Source organism: Stegostoma tigrinum, chromosome 1 (genome assembly GCF_030684315.1).
Source record: "Stegostoma tigrinum isolate sSteTig4 chromosome 1, sSteTig4.hap1, whole genome shotgun sequence".
Taxonomy (NCBI): Eukaryota; Metazoa; Chordata; class Chondrichthyes; order Orectolobiformes; family Stegostomatidae; genus Stegostoma; species Stegostoma tigrinum.
Window position 1 is genome coordinate 160633139 of NC_081354.1, and position 15348 is coordinate 160648486.

General features: G+C 41.0%; 1 protein-coding gene across 4 annotated transcripts in view; it reads left to right on the forward strand.

Annotated features, from left to right (window-relative positions):
- Positions 1-6055: 6055 nt before the first annotated feature.
- smad2 (SMAD family member 2) overlaps positions 6056-15348 on the forward strand; it is a 102348-nt gene continuing 93055 nt past the window's right edge. For all 4 annotated transcript variants that reach the window (XM_048529437.2, XM_059649820.1, XM_048529445.2 and 1 more), the window contains exon 1: positions 6056-6772. In XM_048529437.2, the coding sequence (XP_048385394.1) occupies positions 6486-6772 (287 nt within the window). In that variant the 5' untranslated portion in view covers positions 6056-6485. The remainder of the gene's footprint in view (positions 6773-15348) is intronic.

Below are 15348 nucleotides of genomic sequence, written 5' to 3' on the forward strand. Positions count from 1 at the left end.
ATCTAGTGAAGTTGTAGACTGTTTTCTTAAGCCTGCCTTCAAAGTTTGGGCTGATTTTTCTGACAAACAATTGGATGATCGCTGGTATGGAGCAGTTCTTACGACATATAGGAAATACCCAAATTCTGTGCTGGTAAACAATGGCCTGTTATCTGTGGCCATTTCTTCCAGAGTCCATGTATTGCAAAAGATATGTGCTCCTCATGTCTAATAAATGAACTCTATGCACATCCAGCTATTTTGAATGAGCATCTATAATGACTAAGAACATTGAGTCCATGAATTGTCGATGTGTAACCGAATCCAAGATTTATCCAGCCTTTTCCAAGAATGTGGGGCAGCCGCTGGTGGTAACTTTAACCTTGTTGGCACTCTGGGCACTGTCCAACCATCATGGCTATGTCTGCATCCAGCTCTGACCACCAGACATAACTTCTTGTCAATTTTTATCTTTATTTTGTAAATCCCTGGTGGAGTTCAGCCAGTATCTGGTGGTGACCTTTGCTAGGGACAATCACTCTTGCTCCCCATAATAATATGCCATCCTTTACCGTGATCTGGTCTCAACAGTTCCAAAAAGATTTCAGTTCTGGTTGTGACGGCCCTTTCATTTACGCCATCACATTCAGCTGTTTTAGTTTTGCCAGGACCAGATCTTATTGCGTCCAAAGGCTGATATTGTCAGCTGTGACTGGAAGTGCGTCCAGAAAATTTAAAACCATTATGGACTCTTCCAGTGGCAATATGACGAGTGGTGTATCTACCAGTGGGAGGTGGCTCGACACATCTACAGTTGTGACTTGGACTCCCTGTCTGTGTTCCAAGTTGTAATTATATGCGCCTAGTATTAGAGCCCACTGCTGAATTTGACCTGAAAATATGAGTGGCAGTACCTTGTCCTGTTTAAATAAATCTAGCAGGGGTTTGTGGTCCATTGTTACTACAAATTTAGCCATAAAAGGTGTTGATAGAACATGTTGACTCCAAATATGACCACCAAACCTTGCTTCTCTATCTGGGTGTATTTATGGTCTGCTGTAGCCAAAGTCCTGGATGCATACGAGATTTTATTCAGAGATTGGTAAGGGCGTGGAACGCCCTGCCTGCCAATGTAGTTAACTCAACCACATTAGGGGCATTTAAACATCCTTGGATAAGCATATGAATGATGATGGGATAGTGTAGGGGGAGGGGCTTAGATTAGTCCACAGGTCGGCGCAACATCGAGGGCCAAAGGGCCTGTTCTGCGCTGTATTGTTCTATGTTCCAATAAAGACTGGCCAGCCAGTGATGCCCACATCACACAATTTTTTTAAAAAATGTGGCTCCTCAGGTACTGAAGCAGTCTATATTCAAATGCAAAAAGACCTGGACAATATCTGGGCTTGGGCTGAAAAGTGGCAAAGAGTTCCAAAGACACACAATTGTCAGGCAGTGACCATCTCCAAAAGAGATAATCTAACTATTGTCCCTTGACATTCAGTGGCATCACCAACACCGAATAATCCACTATCAACATCCTGGGGGTTACCATTGACCAGAAACTGAGCTGCAGATACCAGATAAATACAGTGGCTACAATAGCAGGACAGAGGCTAGGAATACTGTGGCAAGGAACTCACCTCCTGACTCCCCAAAGTCTGTCACCATCTACAAGGCACAAGTCAGGAGTGTGATGGAATACTGCTCAGATTCCTGGATGAGTGCAACACCAACAATACTCAAGCTGCTTGACACCATCCAGGACAAAGCAACCTGAAGAATGGTAATACCCAAAATGTTGACTGCTCCTTTCCGCCAGATGCTGCGTGGCCTGCTGTGTTCTTCCAGCCTCCTGTTTGTCTACAAAGCAACCTACTTGGCTGGCATCACATCCACAAACATTCAGTCATTCCACCAATGATGGTGAGATATAGCAGAGTGCCATCTACAAATACATTGTAGTAATTCGCCAAAGCTCCTTAGATAGTGCCTTCGAAAACCCAGAACCATCCATTTCTAGAAGGAGAAGAGCAGCAAGTAATGGGAACATCACCACTTACAAGTTCCCCTTCAAGCCACTCAGCATTCTGACTTGGAAATATATCACAGTTCCTTCAAATGTCACTAGGTTAAAGCCCTAGAGTTCTCTCCCTAACGCCATTGTGGGTCTATCAACAGTGAACGGGCTGCAGTGCACCAGATGTCAGCTCACCACCACCTTCTCAAGGGCAACTAAGGACAGGCAATAAATGCTGGCTCAGTCATTGACACCCGTGTCTCACAAGTGAATAAAAAAAATGTGTTGGTGTTAATTCTCCAAAGTTTCCTAGATTCTGGGAAGATTCTGTCAGAATGGAGAGCAACAAATATAACCCATGTATTCAAGAAGGAAGAGAGGTAGAAAACAGGAAACCATTGACAAGTTAGCTTGATATCTGCCATGGTCAAGGTGTTATCATTAAAGAAGTTACAGCTAATTTTATGGTCCAGACAAACTCGCCTCAAAAACATTTAAGATAGTTTGGGCTTCAACTTTTTCTTATTTTTAAAGGCAGGTGTAAGGTGTTGAGTCCTGGCTACAAATCAATTGGTCAACTACCAAGCTTGAAGCAGAACACACTTTATTTTTACATTTAGTAAAATGCAAACAAAAAAAAATTGGAATAACTTAGAGTCAGAGAATCATACAACAGCTGAGCATGGAAACAGACCCTTCAGTCCAACTCGTCAACACTGGCCAGATTTCCGAAATTAGTCTAGACCCATTTGCCAGCATTTGGCCCAAATTTCTTTGAACCCTTCTTATTCATATACCCATCCAAATGCCTTTTAAATGTTGGAATTGTAGAAGCTTCTACCACTACCTCTGGCAGTTCATTCCATACATCACCACCCTCTGTGTGGAAAAACAGCCCCTTAGGTCCCTTTTAATTTTTTCTCCTCTCACTTAAAACTGTGCCCTCTAATTTTAGACTCCCCTATCCTGGGGAAAAGACCTTGACCATTCACCCCATCTATGTCCTTCATGATTTTATAAACTTCTATAATGTCACACCTGAGCCTCTGACACTCTTGGGAAAATAGCCCCAGCCTATTCAGCCTCTCCCTGTAGCTCAAACCCTCCAAAAAGGATCCTAGGCAATCCAAAATGGAAGAAGGGGAAAAATTATGGTTGTAAGAGCTGCTCCTTTTTTTTGAGGTATTTTCAGGATTGGAACTGGTTTCCTTGCACGTTTGGAGCAGTAATTACTATTTTATAAGCTGTTGCATTGTTTTTTGGAGCTTAACTCTATTGGAAAGCTTAATAGAATAATAGATTATTTAACTTGTAAACAGTGACTGTTCCAATACAGTACCATTCAATAAACATATCCTTGGCAAAGGCAAATTCAGTAAAATAGATTGTCTTGCATGCAATTCTAGCAAGGCAAGAAGAGAACCCCAGCTTATTGCAGTAACAGGGAGAGAATAGCTTCCACATCCAGCTTCAAAAACCCAGCAACTGTTGAAAGCTTAAACTAAAATCCTGGTTCTGCAGGATCTTGACTCCACCCCTTCATGCCGTCCCTACTATTCCAACTTTCAAAAAAAAACCAAGGCACTTCCAGGCACTGGAGCAGTACCACCGATGCGGCCTGTGCAAGATCCTGTGAATCTGCTGGGAAGAAAGACGCAACACCAGCTTCATTGACCAGGCCAACATTCCCAGTGTCAAGGCACTTACTATCTTTGGTTGGTTACAATGGGTTGGATATGTCATCCACATGACCAAAATGAGACTCCCCAAGCAGGTGCTCTACTCCCAGCTTTCAAACAGCAGGCAAGCACCACATGCACTGAGGAAGTGCCTCAGTATTACCCTCACGCCTCACTGATGAAGTACAGCATTCCCACAGAGACCAAGACTGTCCAAAGTGAAGGAGGTTCATCCAGGAAGGCATCAAGAAGGCATTGAGACTTGCCATTGGGAAAAATTGGGAGGCAGGCGAAAACAGCGCAAGGACTGTTCTGCCACACCAGTTTCTCGTGAGCACTACCTGCCCCAAATGTAACAGAGCCTATGATAGTCAAATTGATTTGTACAGCCACCTATGGACTCACCCTGACAATGGAAGTGTCATTCTCATCTGCGAAGGACTGCCGATGGTGATGCAGATATCCCAATTATTAAGGCTAATAGACTGCTATCCTTTATTACAAAAGCAATTGAACATAAAACTAGAATACTAGGGCATTGGTGAGACCACTTCTGGAAAACTATGGTTTCTTTACCCAAGGATGTAAAGCATTGGAAGTGTTTAGTTGAGGTATGAACAGGTTGCCCTCTAAGGAAATGTTGTACAGTCTGGGTTTGTTTCTACTGGAGTTTAGGAAAGTCTTTGTTGAAGTCTACAAGATCCTTAAAGGTGGCTATGAAGAGGATATGAGATAACAAGATGCAGAGTGGGATCAACACAGCAGACCAAGCAACATCAGACAAGCAGGAAGGCTGACGCTTCGAGCCTATGGTTGAGCACAGAATTAACGGGTACTGTTTGAAAATTAAGAAATGCCTTTTGGGGCGTAAATTGTTTACTGTTAAGTTTGTGCGTGGGTTGGGAACATTCTGCCTCAGAAGATAATTGTTTGGGTCATCAAACAATTTGAAGTTGGAAGCAAGGGAATGAAAGTTATTGGGTTAGAGGGAAGTGTAGAATTCAAACAAACAGATCAGCTAGAATCTTCTTTAACAGTGGAGCATTGGTTCGAGGGGCCAAATGGTCTACTCTGTTCCTAATTTGCATGTGATAGAAAATGTGAAAAAATATTGCATATACATAGGGGCGACTTGGTGGTTAGCACTGCCGCTTCATAGCACCAGGGACCCAGGTTTGATCCCAAGCTTGAGCGACTGTCTGTGTGGAGTTTGCACATTCTCCCCGTGTCTGCGTGGGTGTCCTCTGGGTGCTCCGGTTTCCTCCCACAGTCCGAAGATGTGCAGGCTAGGTGGATTGGCCGTGCTAAATTGCCCATAATGTTCAAGGATGTATAGATTAGGTGTGTTATAGGGGGATGTGTCTGGGTGGGATGTTGAGGGTCAGTGTGGATTTGTTGGCAGAAGGGGATGTTTTCACACTGTAGGGACTCATGATTTATACAAAATTATTCATAAATATGTAACATAACGGTGGCAGATGTAGGGGTTCAGATCAGATCAAGACAAGAAATGGCTTGTTAATCTAGTTTTGAAACACAATTATTGCCACATACTTAAAATAGTTTTCAGCCCTTTACCATTCATAAAACAATGAGATAATTGGAGTTTTAAGGTTGGACTTTTTTGACGGTGGTGCTGAGGAGATAGGTTCAAGGCTGCAAGCAAAATGCCCACCAGTCTGTTTAATTTTCAACTCTTTTGATATCTAGGATTTCAAAAGCACTGAAGCCTGGATACTAAACAATATCAATACAAAAACCAAATGTTCAAACTGCATGTGTTTCACGCTAATAGTAGCCATCCCAGAATATATCAAGTTGGAAGATGCTCCAATTAGTGTACATGATAACTAAGCAATTCTAACACAAAGTAGAAAGCTGATGAGAAAATTCAAACTGTTCTTCCTTGCATTGAAAATCCAGCAGATAGGAGTGAGCCGGCGGAAGAATACACCCAAAGGGCATTTTGAATAATAAGCTCATATAATAGGTAACTTTAACTGATAGGCCAATTTAACAACGTTTGGATTTATATTAGCAAAAAAAATGGATTTCCAGCTTTCAATTCAAGTCCTTTCCGCATCGAAAAAGGTGATTAGTTTGAACGTAACCGCTGGAACTATTTCAAGTGGAGGAACACACCCCTTGATCGTTTTGCCTTCCCCCTCCTTCCCCAAAGAAAGGGAGGAAAAAAGTTTTGCTGAGGCATCAACCAAACCTGTTAACCGGACGTTCCCCGCGCACTGTTGGATTGATTGACGGGGGATTCTGTCCAATAGGCGCGCGGTATGTGGCCGAATGGCGGGGCGTCTGGGGCAGGCGGGCCAATGAGAGTGGGGGACGCGCGAGCGCTGGGGGTGGGATTTCCAGGTGGAGAGAGCGGTCGGGGGGAGGCTGTTTAATCGTTTTTCTCCGTCAATCAAAGAAAAAGGGAGCGAAGAGGCCAGCGGGGAGCGAGGGAGAGAAAAAATAAAATAAAATCTCCTCAGGGGAGGATGTGAGAATTAATAATAAATTACCCAGAAGGCTAACGACATTTTTTGAGGGCAATTTTGATTTATTTTCTCTCGAATCGTCTCGGTTGATAAGCGGCGGTTAGCGAGCAACGCGAGGCACAATTGTGTGAAATTTTGAATCGTGATTGCCGTTTTCTTCCCCTCCTTTTCCAGCCTCAGTTAGCCCCTTTTATTGTTATTTTCCTCTTCTTCTTTACCTTTCTCATTTTTCCCCCTCCCTCCCACCCACCGTCGCCCTATACCCCCACGCCCCCGCCCCCCCATTCCCACTCCCCATTCCTGGCTCGAACCATGTCGATCTTGCCCTTCACGCCGCCCATCGTCAAGCGTTTGCTGGGCTGGAAGAAAGGCGGCGAGTCGCAGTCTCCGTCTTCTCAGTCTCCGTCGCAGGCGCCGCCGCCGCCGCAGCAGCAGCAGCAGCAACAACAGCAGCAGCAGAACAACGGGCAGGACGACAAATGGTGCGAGAAAGCCGTCAAGAGCCTGGTGAAGAAGCTGAAGAAGACGGGCCAGCTGGACGAGCTGGAGAAGGCCATCACCACCCAGAGCTGCAACACCAAGTGCGTGACCATCCCCAGGTAAGGAACGCCTAGCTTCTGCCAAACCTCTCTTCCTAAACTGTGCAGCCAGGTTAAGTTGTTACATTTTAATGATACACTTTTTTTGGGACAAGTTTATCTTTGTTATTTTAAAAGTCAACTCGATTATTTACCAACGAGTGTATCCGTAGGCCCTGTGGCCAAATGCACGATTGTTTCACTTTTTTTATTTTCGGAATCTGAGGGAAATATTTTGTTCCAGTTTCTGCTAATTATAAACATTGGTAATACTTGACACTTGGTTGATGTGTATTTAGATTTTTAGAAATGTGTATTAACTTTGTAATTTTAGGTTGTAACTTCATTAATGTAGCTTTGTTCAAAAACCATAATAATTTTCTTGATGATAAAAAGGGACAGTTTTATTCCATTGAACAGCATACTGGTTTGGATAAATTTGTAATTTTTGTGATAACATGGTGTGAAGCTGGATGAACACGGCAGGCCAAGCAGCATCAGAGGAGCAGGAAAGCTTGACGTTTTGGGTCGGGACCCTTTTTTCAGAAACTTTTTTTATCTTCAGTTAGCATAAAAATAAGTTGTTATTACTGTTTGTTGAAGGTTAGTGTTTTCTGCTCAAGTACAGACTCAAGCCCCTGGTTAATGCTTTGGATTTGATATTAGAACTTTTTATATAAAACATTGTTAGGGGGAAATCAGGGTTTTCCTTTTTTGGCATATTGTTAAAGTTGCATTTCTTATCAGTCTGTGTTGCCTCGAGAAAGTGCTCCTTACAGTGATGGTTTCATGAAGGTGTTTGATAGGAAACTTCAGTATTTTGATTATGTCTGTTAGAATGGTAGTACTTGGAGGTGGCAGTATTTCCATACCACTGTTTTTGCCTCTTCGGTAGCAATAGTTACGAATGTGGTTAACTTTTTTCCATTTTATACGGAGAAGCGCATGCAGGATGTAAGTAGCTGTCATTAGGATGATTTTAATCTGATTTCTTTAGTGGATAGTTTCTTGAAACAAATGTTTTGAGATTCCATTAAAATATTTTTACAGAATTTGTTTTTTGTGCTCAACTTTTTTCCCTTTTAAAATGGATGCACTTTCTTAAATGCCATGGCAAAAATAAAGAAGGGCTCTTTTTCCTGAAATTCACATCTGATCCCCTAGCGGAAATAAGAAATGTTTATTCATCTGAGCCAAAATGATGGAACTATTGTGTTTATCTTGGCATGCTATCGTTTTCTCGCCCAAATAAGGGGCACAGAAGACATAGTGAATATATTATAACTGCAGTCCCTTTCTGCAGTTTAGTTCTGAGTCATTTAGGCTGGTAGCCTAGTTAATAACTGAGAGGAAAAACAATGACCTTTTTAGTTAATAGTCATTCCATTTTTTAATTCATCACATGTTGTGGAGCATTTCCATTTAAAAACCTGCCTGTGTTCTTGTAGAAATTTATTGTAGACTCCTGGAATGTCGTGAGTTTTTATTTCCTGGAACAGAATCTTCAATTGTTCTAATTTGTAACAACTCAAAATTTGAACTGTAAGCTGAACAGAATCATTGGATAATTACAGCATTAGCAGAAGATACTGAAAATCCTCAGTATCTGATGCAAATGGATAATGTTGGAGATCTTCAAACAAAAACAAGTTATGTCCCTGTTAATGGCCTGTTTTTACATATTTGAATACTGATGAAGTTATTTATGCATTTCCAGCATTGTGTTTTCCCATTATGGAAAAGTGGCGAAAAACCCAAATGATTTATTAGCCTAAATTATCTTTCCTTTTTAATGTATTCATGTAATTTATTTAATGCTGACTGTGTCCAACAGGTTTGGGTAAGAACCAAGTTCCAGCATTATTTAATATGCATCTTGAGTGTGTATTCCAGTTTGGTGCAAATGTCCAAAGCTCATCTTTAGCATTGATCTATAAATTTTACACCAGTTCGATCTACGTGGAAATGGGATGGATTTATTTATGGTTGTATAGCTAGTAATATTTTAAAGTTGGCTAGTTCTGCCAATAGGAGTTCACTGGCAAATGTGAATCAGACCTCTAATAGTGTAAATTTAATTTTATTTCTGTGTATTGAATATTTTGCTGTTTCTAGAATCATGAGGCCATTTGGCCCATCATATCTGTACATGATTTGTGAAAGCTATCAAAAGTTAGTTTCTTGTCTTTTCTCCCCCCATAAATTCCAGCATACTTTTGTATTTCAAGTATTTATTCAATTTCTTTTGAAAACTTAAGTCAGCTTCCATCATACTTTCAAGCAATGCGTTACAGAATGAGTCAATTTAACAACTTTTTCTCCTCTTGTTGCCTTTTAATCTCTTTGGTTGCCTTAAATGTGACCTTCTGTCACTGGGAAATAGCTTTCTCACTTGTTCTCCTGGAAGCCTTTTTTTAAATGTCCCTCCTATTTTTTTCTCCTTCATCTCTGTTGTAAGGTACATAAATGTGCTTTTTGTCATCTTTTCATAGTGAAATGTTTTTTCCTGGTATCACTGTAATAAATCTCCTGTATGTCTTTCCTAATTGTTGACATCAGTGCCATTGGCTGTTCTAGTATCAAGTTAAGACAATGTGCCCCCGTTTTAAAAGATGTGCAATCAATCAAATTAAAATAAAACAACTTACTAAATGGTAGTATTATAATTTGCAACTCCTTTTTCTTCTGTCTTCCATTTTTCTCCACCCCCGTCCCCACCTCCCCGTTGTTGGAAATACCACCATTTCCCAGTTGCTTTTAATTCTAATGAATTGTCACTGGCCTTGAAACGTTAACTGTGTCTTTGCTGTCCACAAACACTGCCAGAACTGCTCCCCATCTCCAGCACTTGCAGTTCTCAGCGAACAATACAATTTAATATGAAATAAATCAAAGCACATGATGCAGTCAGATTGTGTGGTTCCCAGTGGTCGTGAAAACCTCATACTCCCCAAGGGTAACCAGTTGTGCACGTGACTGTTGAAGTGTTATTTTATAATTGCTGCACTTGGTCATCTTGCCAAAACAGGAGTATAAGAGCACAATTTGGCCACTTGTTTGTGCATAACAGTAAGGACATGGCTTGGGGTTGTCATCTCATTCCACTTTTCTGTCTGTCCTTCATAATCATTGACTTTCAAAAATCTACGCAGCTGACTTCAGTAAATTTCAATGACCCATTTCCACTGATATCCGGGGAAGGGAGCTCCACATGATGATAACCCTTGGAGAGAAAAATAATTTTTCTTTTTAAAAGGAAGACCTCCTTAAATTTTGGCCCCTGTTTCTAGTATCCTTCACGATAGAAAACAAACATCCTCCTGCTATTCACCCCATTCAGTCCCCTTGGCTATCCTTTTGTTTTTCTATACTTCAGTGGGTATAGATGCAAACCGTTCAACTTGTCACAGTAAGCTCTTCATACTAGGAATGAATCAAATGAGTCTTTTCTGAACTGCTTCTAATACATCTATATATTTTTAGCCAAGTAAAGAGACCCGAAATCTGTACAGCATTCCAGATATGCTCTTGTGAACACTGCAGTGAAACCTTCCTACTCTGGCTTTTATTGCAAATGGAATAAAATAGAGTTCCGTTTGCCTTGCTGTACCTGCATTAACTTTATGATTGGACACCCAGATCTCTGTGTATGAAGTTCTATAATCTCTCTTTTAAGTAGTAAGCTGTTTTCTTTTTCTTCTTGGTAAATAAGTTCATGTTTTCCTACTTTATACCCATATGCCAAATTTTTGCCCACCCACCTAAACTTTCTGTAACCTTTTGCAGACTCTACCTCTTCACTGACTTTTGTATTTATCTTGGAATCAGTGGCAAATTTAGTTTATAAAATTACGTCTGCCATTTGTTTCCATTTTACCAGTCTGTCGTTAGCAGTCTCTTAATATCATATTTACCTTTTACTACTGTTGAGTTTTGATACCTGTAACTTTGAAATGATGCCCTCCTATGTACTTGTGTTAATCTTTTTGATAAGAGCAGTGATTCTAATACTAAGAATTACCACTATACACTTAAACCAGTCAGAAAAGAAACATCCATTTATTCTTAACAAAAACTGAAAGACCTGCAGATGCCGTATATTGGGTACAAAAACAGACGTTGCTGGAAACGCTCAGCAAGTCTGGCAGCATCTGTGAAGAAAAAATCAGAACTCTGAGGAAGGCTCACCGGACCCAAAATGTTAACTGTGATACTTTTTCACAGATGCTGCTGGACCTGCTGAGCTTTTCCAGCAATGACTGTCTTTGACCCATCCATTCCTGCCCAGCACAAAAGTTAAACCATACTGGTATTAGAAATCGGAAATAAAGACCATGTATCAAACGTTTAGCACTTCATGAAGCATCTGAGAACAGAGGCAGTTTGTATTTGTGGTCACCGATCAATTCTGATAAGGTTGTCAGCCTTGCATGCATCCTGTATCTCTCCATAGATGTAGTACAACCTGCTGGCCTATTTCCAGCATTTTCTACTTTATTTCATTTCACTATTACTTAACATTATTGTGTTAGCTATAATCTCATCGATTAGCATAGCAGATTTGATGGTCCAAATGGCTTAATTGTATTCTTGTGTTTTATGGCCTTAATTCATATCAATATATTTCCACCAATCTAAAATGCACTGATTTTGCACATTACCTGTTTTCTGGGACTCTTATCAAAACTTTCTGTATTGAAAAAAGAATACATTACTGATATCTCCCTCATCTGATCTTCTCCAAAAAATTTATTCTCCCAAAAAGTTTGTCAAATGCTTTTTTTCTTTCATAAATCTGTTGACTGTAATATTGTTGTATTTCCAGTGTCCCATTATTGCCTTGTTTGTAACGAACACAGGCATTTCTGACTACTGACAAGTCTGTAATTCCTGATTTTTGTCCTCCCTCAAAACATCCCCTATTTCCTATCCTTTAGCAACATGGGATGTAGATTTTTTTTTCTTTATTCATTAACAGGATGAGGGCAGCATTTAGTGCCCGTTTCTAATTGCCCAGAGAGCAGTTCAGTGACAACCACGTTGCTGTGGGTCTGGAGTCACATGTAGGCTAGATCAGGTGTGGTTGGTAGTTTCCTTCCCTGAAGGGCATTAATGAACCAGATGGGTTTTTTTTCTGACAATCAACAATGGATTCATGGCCATTCTTAATTCCCAATATCTGTTTTAATTGAATTCAGATTCCACCACCTGCCATGGCAGGATTCAAACCTGGGTTCCCAGAACATTATCTGTCTTTGGATTAACAGCCCAGCGATAATACCACTGGGCCATTCACTCCCCAATTATCAGGCTGTGAGGATTTCTTAACTGTTAGTCCTATTAATCTTTTCAGCAGTTTATCTTTTGCAAAGCATAACTTCCTTCATTTCATCTTCTCAAAATGCCCTTGTTTCCTAACCTCTTTTGTTTTTGTTTTGGGAAGTTATTTGTTTTCTCTGAATTAAAGTACCTGTTCAATTGCTTCACCATTTTCTTGTTCTCTATTATCAGCCTTCCTGTTTCAGGCTTCAATGGGCCTAAATTTGTCTTCACTAACCTTAGTTGTAGATGCTCTTGTCTGCTTTGATTCTTGAAAATTTGCTGTCGTACTCTCTTGTTCTTTTTTCGCTTAATCAACTGCCTGGCCCTCTTCTACTGAATTCTAAACTGCTCCCAGTCCACAGGCTTGTCACTTTTTTCCAGCAACTTCGATTCTTTGGATCTCTCCCTGTTCTTAATTTGTTTTATTAACCATGATGGAGTCACTTTTCCTGTTTTGTTTTCTTTTGCATGAAAGAAATACATAACTTTTGAAATCCATGCATTTTCTTTCATTATCATCATTACATTAAAACAGTACTTTAAAATGAATAGGTAGTCAGCCTGCCCTCATACCTTCGTGGTTTCCTTTTGTTTAAATTTAGGACCGTAATTTGGGATTAGACTGCCTTACTTTCCATGCCTGTGAAGAATTCATCATGTTAGGGACCTCACTCAACAACATTATTAACTAACCTCTCATTGCACAAACCCAAATTTAGGATAGCTTGCTGAGTTGGCTACTCAACACCGGTGCAAAAATTTATCTTGTACACGCTCAAAAGTTACCCGTTGTGTTATTACTGGTGTGATTTGTTCAGTCTGTGTGCAAATTAAAATCATGTATGATTATTATAGCACCCTTCTCACATGCGTCTCTAGTTTCTTGTTTAATACTATCCCCTATCCATTCACTACTGCCTGGAGGTCTTTACGCATCCAACACAGCCAGTGTTGTCTGCAGCAGTTTAACTGGGCCAGATTCAGTCTCAGCTCATTGAAATTCATTCTTCTTAATTGAATATTTTCACTTGGTGATTCTTGTCAATTTCCATAATTTTAACATGTTTTCCCCCACTAAGACTTGTACCACTTCACTCCTTTTTGCACCGTCATGTGTTTTGAGAAAGTTGAATTCAGAGGTTCTAAAATTTGTTCTTGGGATGTGGGTGCCATCAGCAAAGCCAGTATTAATTGCCTTTTCAGCAGGAGCTGCCTACGACTGTGTAGGGTTGTTAAAGCTGAGTCATTACTTGTAATCAAATTTGAGCTTTTTTTAAAACTGTAAGGCGATCAAGGGTTATGGGGAAAAGGCAGGAATGTGGGGTTGAGGATTATCAAATCGGCCATGATCTCATTGAATGGTCGAGCAGACCCTGAGGTAAATGGCCAACTTCTGCTATGTAATATTCGTTAGGCCATTCCAGCGGGTGGTAAAATGGCTACTATGTTGGTATGAGCCAGGATTTTGTAGTGGCCAGGCGATAGTAGAGAGTCACTATGTTCCTTTCTGAATGATATTTGTGAACCGCGTGGGTTTTGGTAGCAAATGGAGGTTTAATGATCAGATCTTAGCAACTAGGTTTCTTTTAGATCAATTAATTGAATTTAAATTGGATTTAAATTGGATTTGAACTCTTTGGAGCACTGAGACTCTGGATTACTGGTCCAATAACATTACTACTACACTGTTGTTTTCCTAATGAGGATGAATTTTCAGTGTAACATCTTTACTGACTCATGATTCTTAAGACACATGAACTGCTTTTCTTATTGTTACTCTGAAGCGGCAGCTAGGATGCCCCCAATCTGTGTTGCTTAGCTGGTGACTGCACAAGTGGGAAGGGGCAACAATATATTTTTTGCATCAAAAATATTGGACTATGCAGGAATTTTGACTTTCTGACCAGCCTTCCTTGCCTTTTAGAGTAGGATCTGCAGGTTTGTAGGTAATTTAGTATCACTTGTCTTCATTTGAGTTGTTTTCAAACTTGTTTTTGTTTTGGGTATCTACTTCCTGTTCCATTTAAACTCATTGCATTCAGTTTGCATACTTCGTCCCCTTTAACTCTGGTCCTAAGAGAGAGGATTTGTAGATTGTCTGTCAGTTTTTCTCAAGAAATTTCCTCTTTTTTTTTAAAAAAACTTTCTGAATGGTGCAAAGGTACCCAGCATCCCTTTGAATGAATAAAGTGTGAAGCTGGATGAACACAGCAGGCCAAGCAGCATCTCCGGAGCACAAAAGCTGATGTTTCGGGCCTAGACCCTTCATTAGAGAGGGGGATGGGGTGAGGGTTCTGGAATAAATAGGGAGAGAGGGGGAGGCGGACCGAAGATGGAGAGAAAAGAAGATGGGTGGGGAGGGGATAGGTCAGTTCAGGGAAGGCGGACAGGTTAAGGAGGCGGGATGAGGTTAGTAGGTAGGAAATTGAAGTGCAGCTTGGAGTGGGAGGAAGGGATGGGTGAGAGGAAGAACAGGTTAGGGAGGCAGAGACAGGCTGGGCTGGTTTTGGGATGCAGTGCGGGGAGGGGAAGAGCTGGGCTGGTTGTGTGGTGCAGTGAGGGGAGGGGATGAACTGGGCTGGTTTTGGGATGCGGTGGGGGAAGGGGAGATTTTGAAGCTAGTGAAGTCCACATTGATACCGTTGGGCTGCAGGGTTCCCAAGTGGAATATGAGTTGCTGTTCCTGCAACCTTCGGGTGGCATCACTGTGGCACTGCAGGAGGCCCATGATGGACATGTCATCTAAAGAATGGGAGGGGGAGTTGAAATGGTTCGCGACTGGGAGGTGCAGTTGTTTATTGCGAACTGAGTGGAGGTGTTCTGCAAAGCGGTCCCCAAGCCTCCGCTTGGTTTCCCCAATGTAGAGGAAGCCACACCGGGTACTGGTCCCCATTATCACTCATCCTTTTGAATTACTCTAGTTTCTGGAATAGTTCAAATGCAAAAGTTCTGAAATTCTACTTCTGTTAACATAATTGTAGAATATTACTAGTAAGCTAATATAATGGCAGCTGATGCATGTGATTAGGATATATCGCATTGTTTTGTAAGCATTCTGGCATAGCTAGAGTACTTACTGCATATAATTGGCAGTCTCCAGTTTCCTGTGCCATGATGCCCATGTGCAGGCACACTTGTGCTGTTTTGTTTATTATTATGACTTTGTTGATACTTTGGTCCCTGCAAGAATTTGAATGCAACTTTTGTTGGATGGGTAATGATTCTGTCATGCATTGGCTTGTGGAATGTTGAAGCTAGAGTTAAAGTATTAGTTG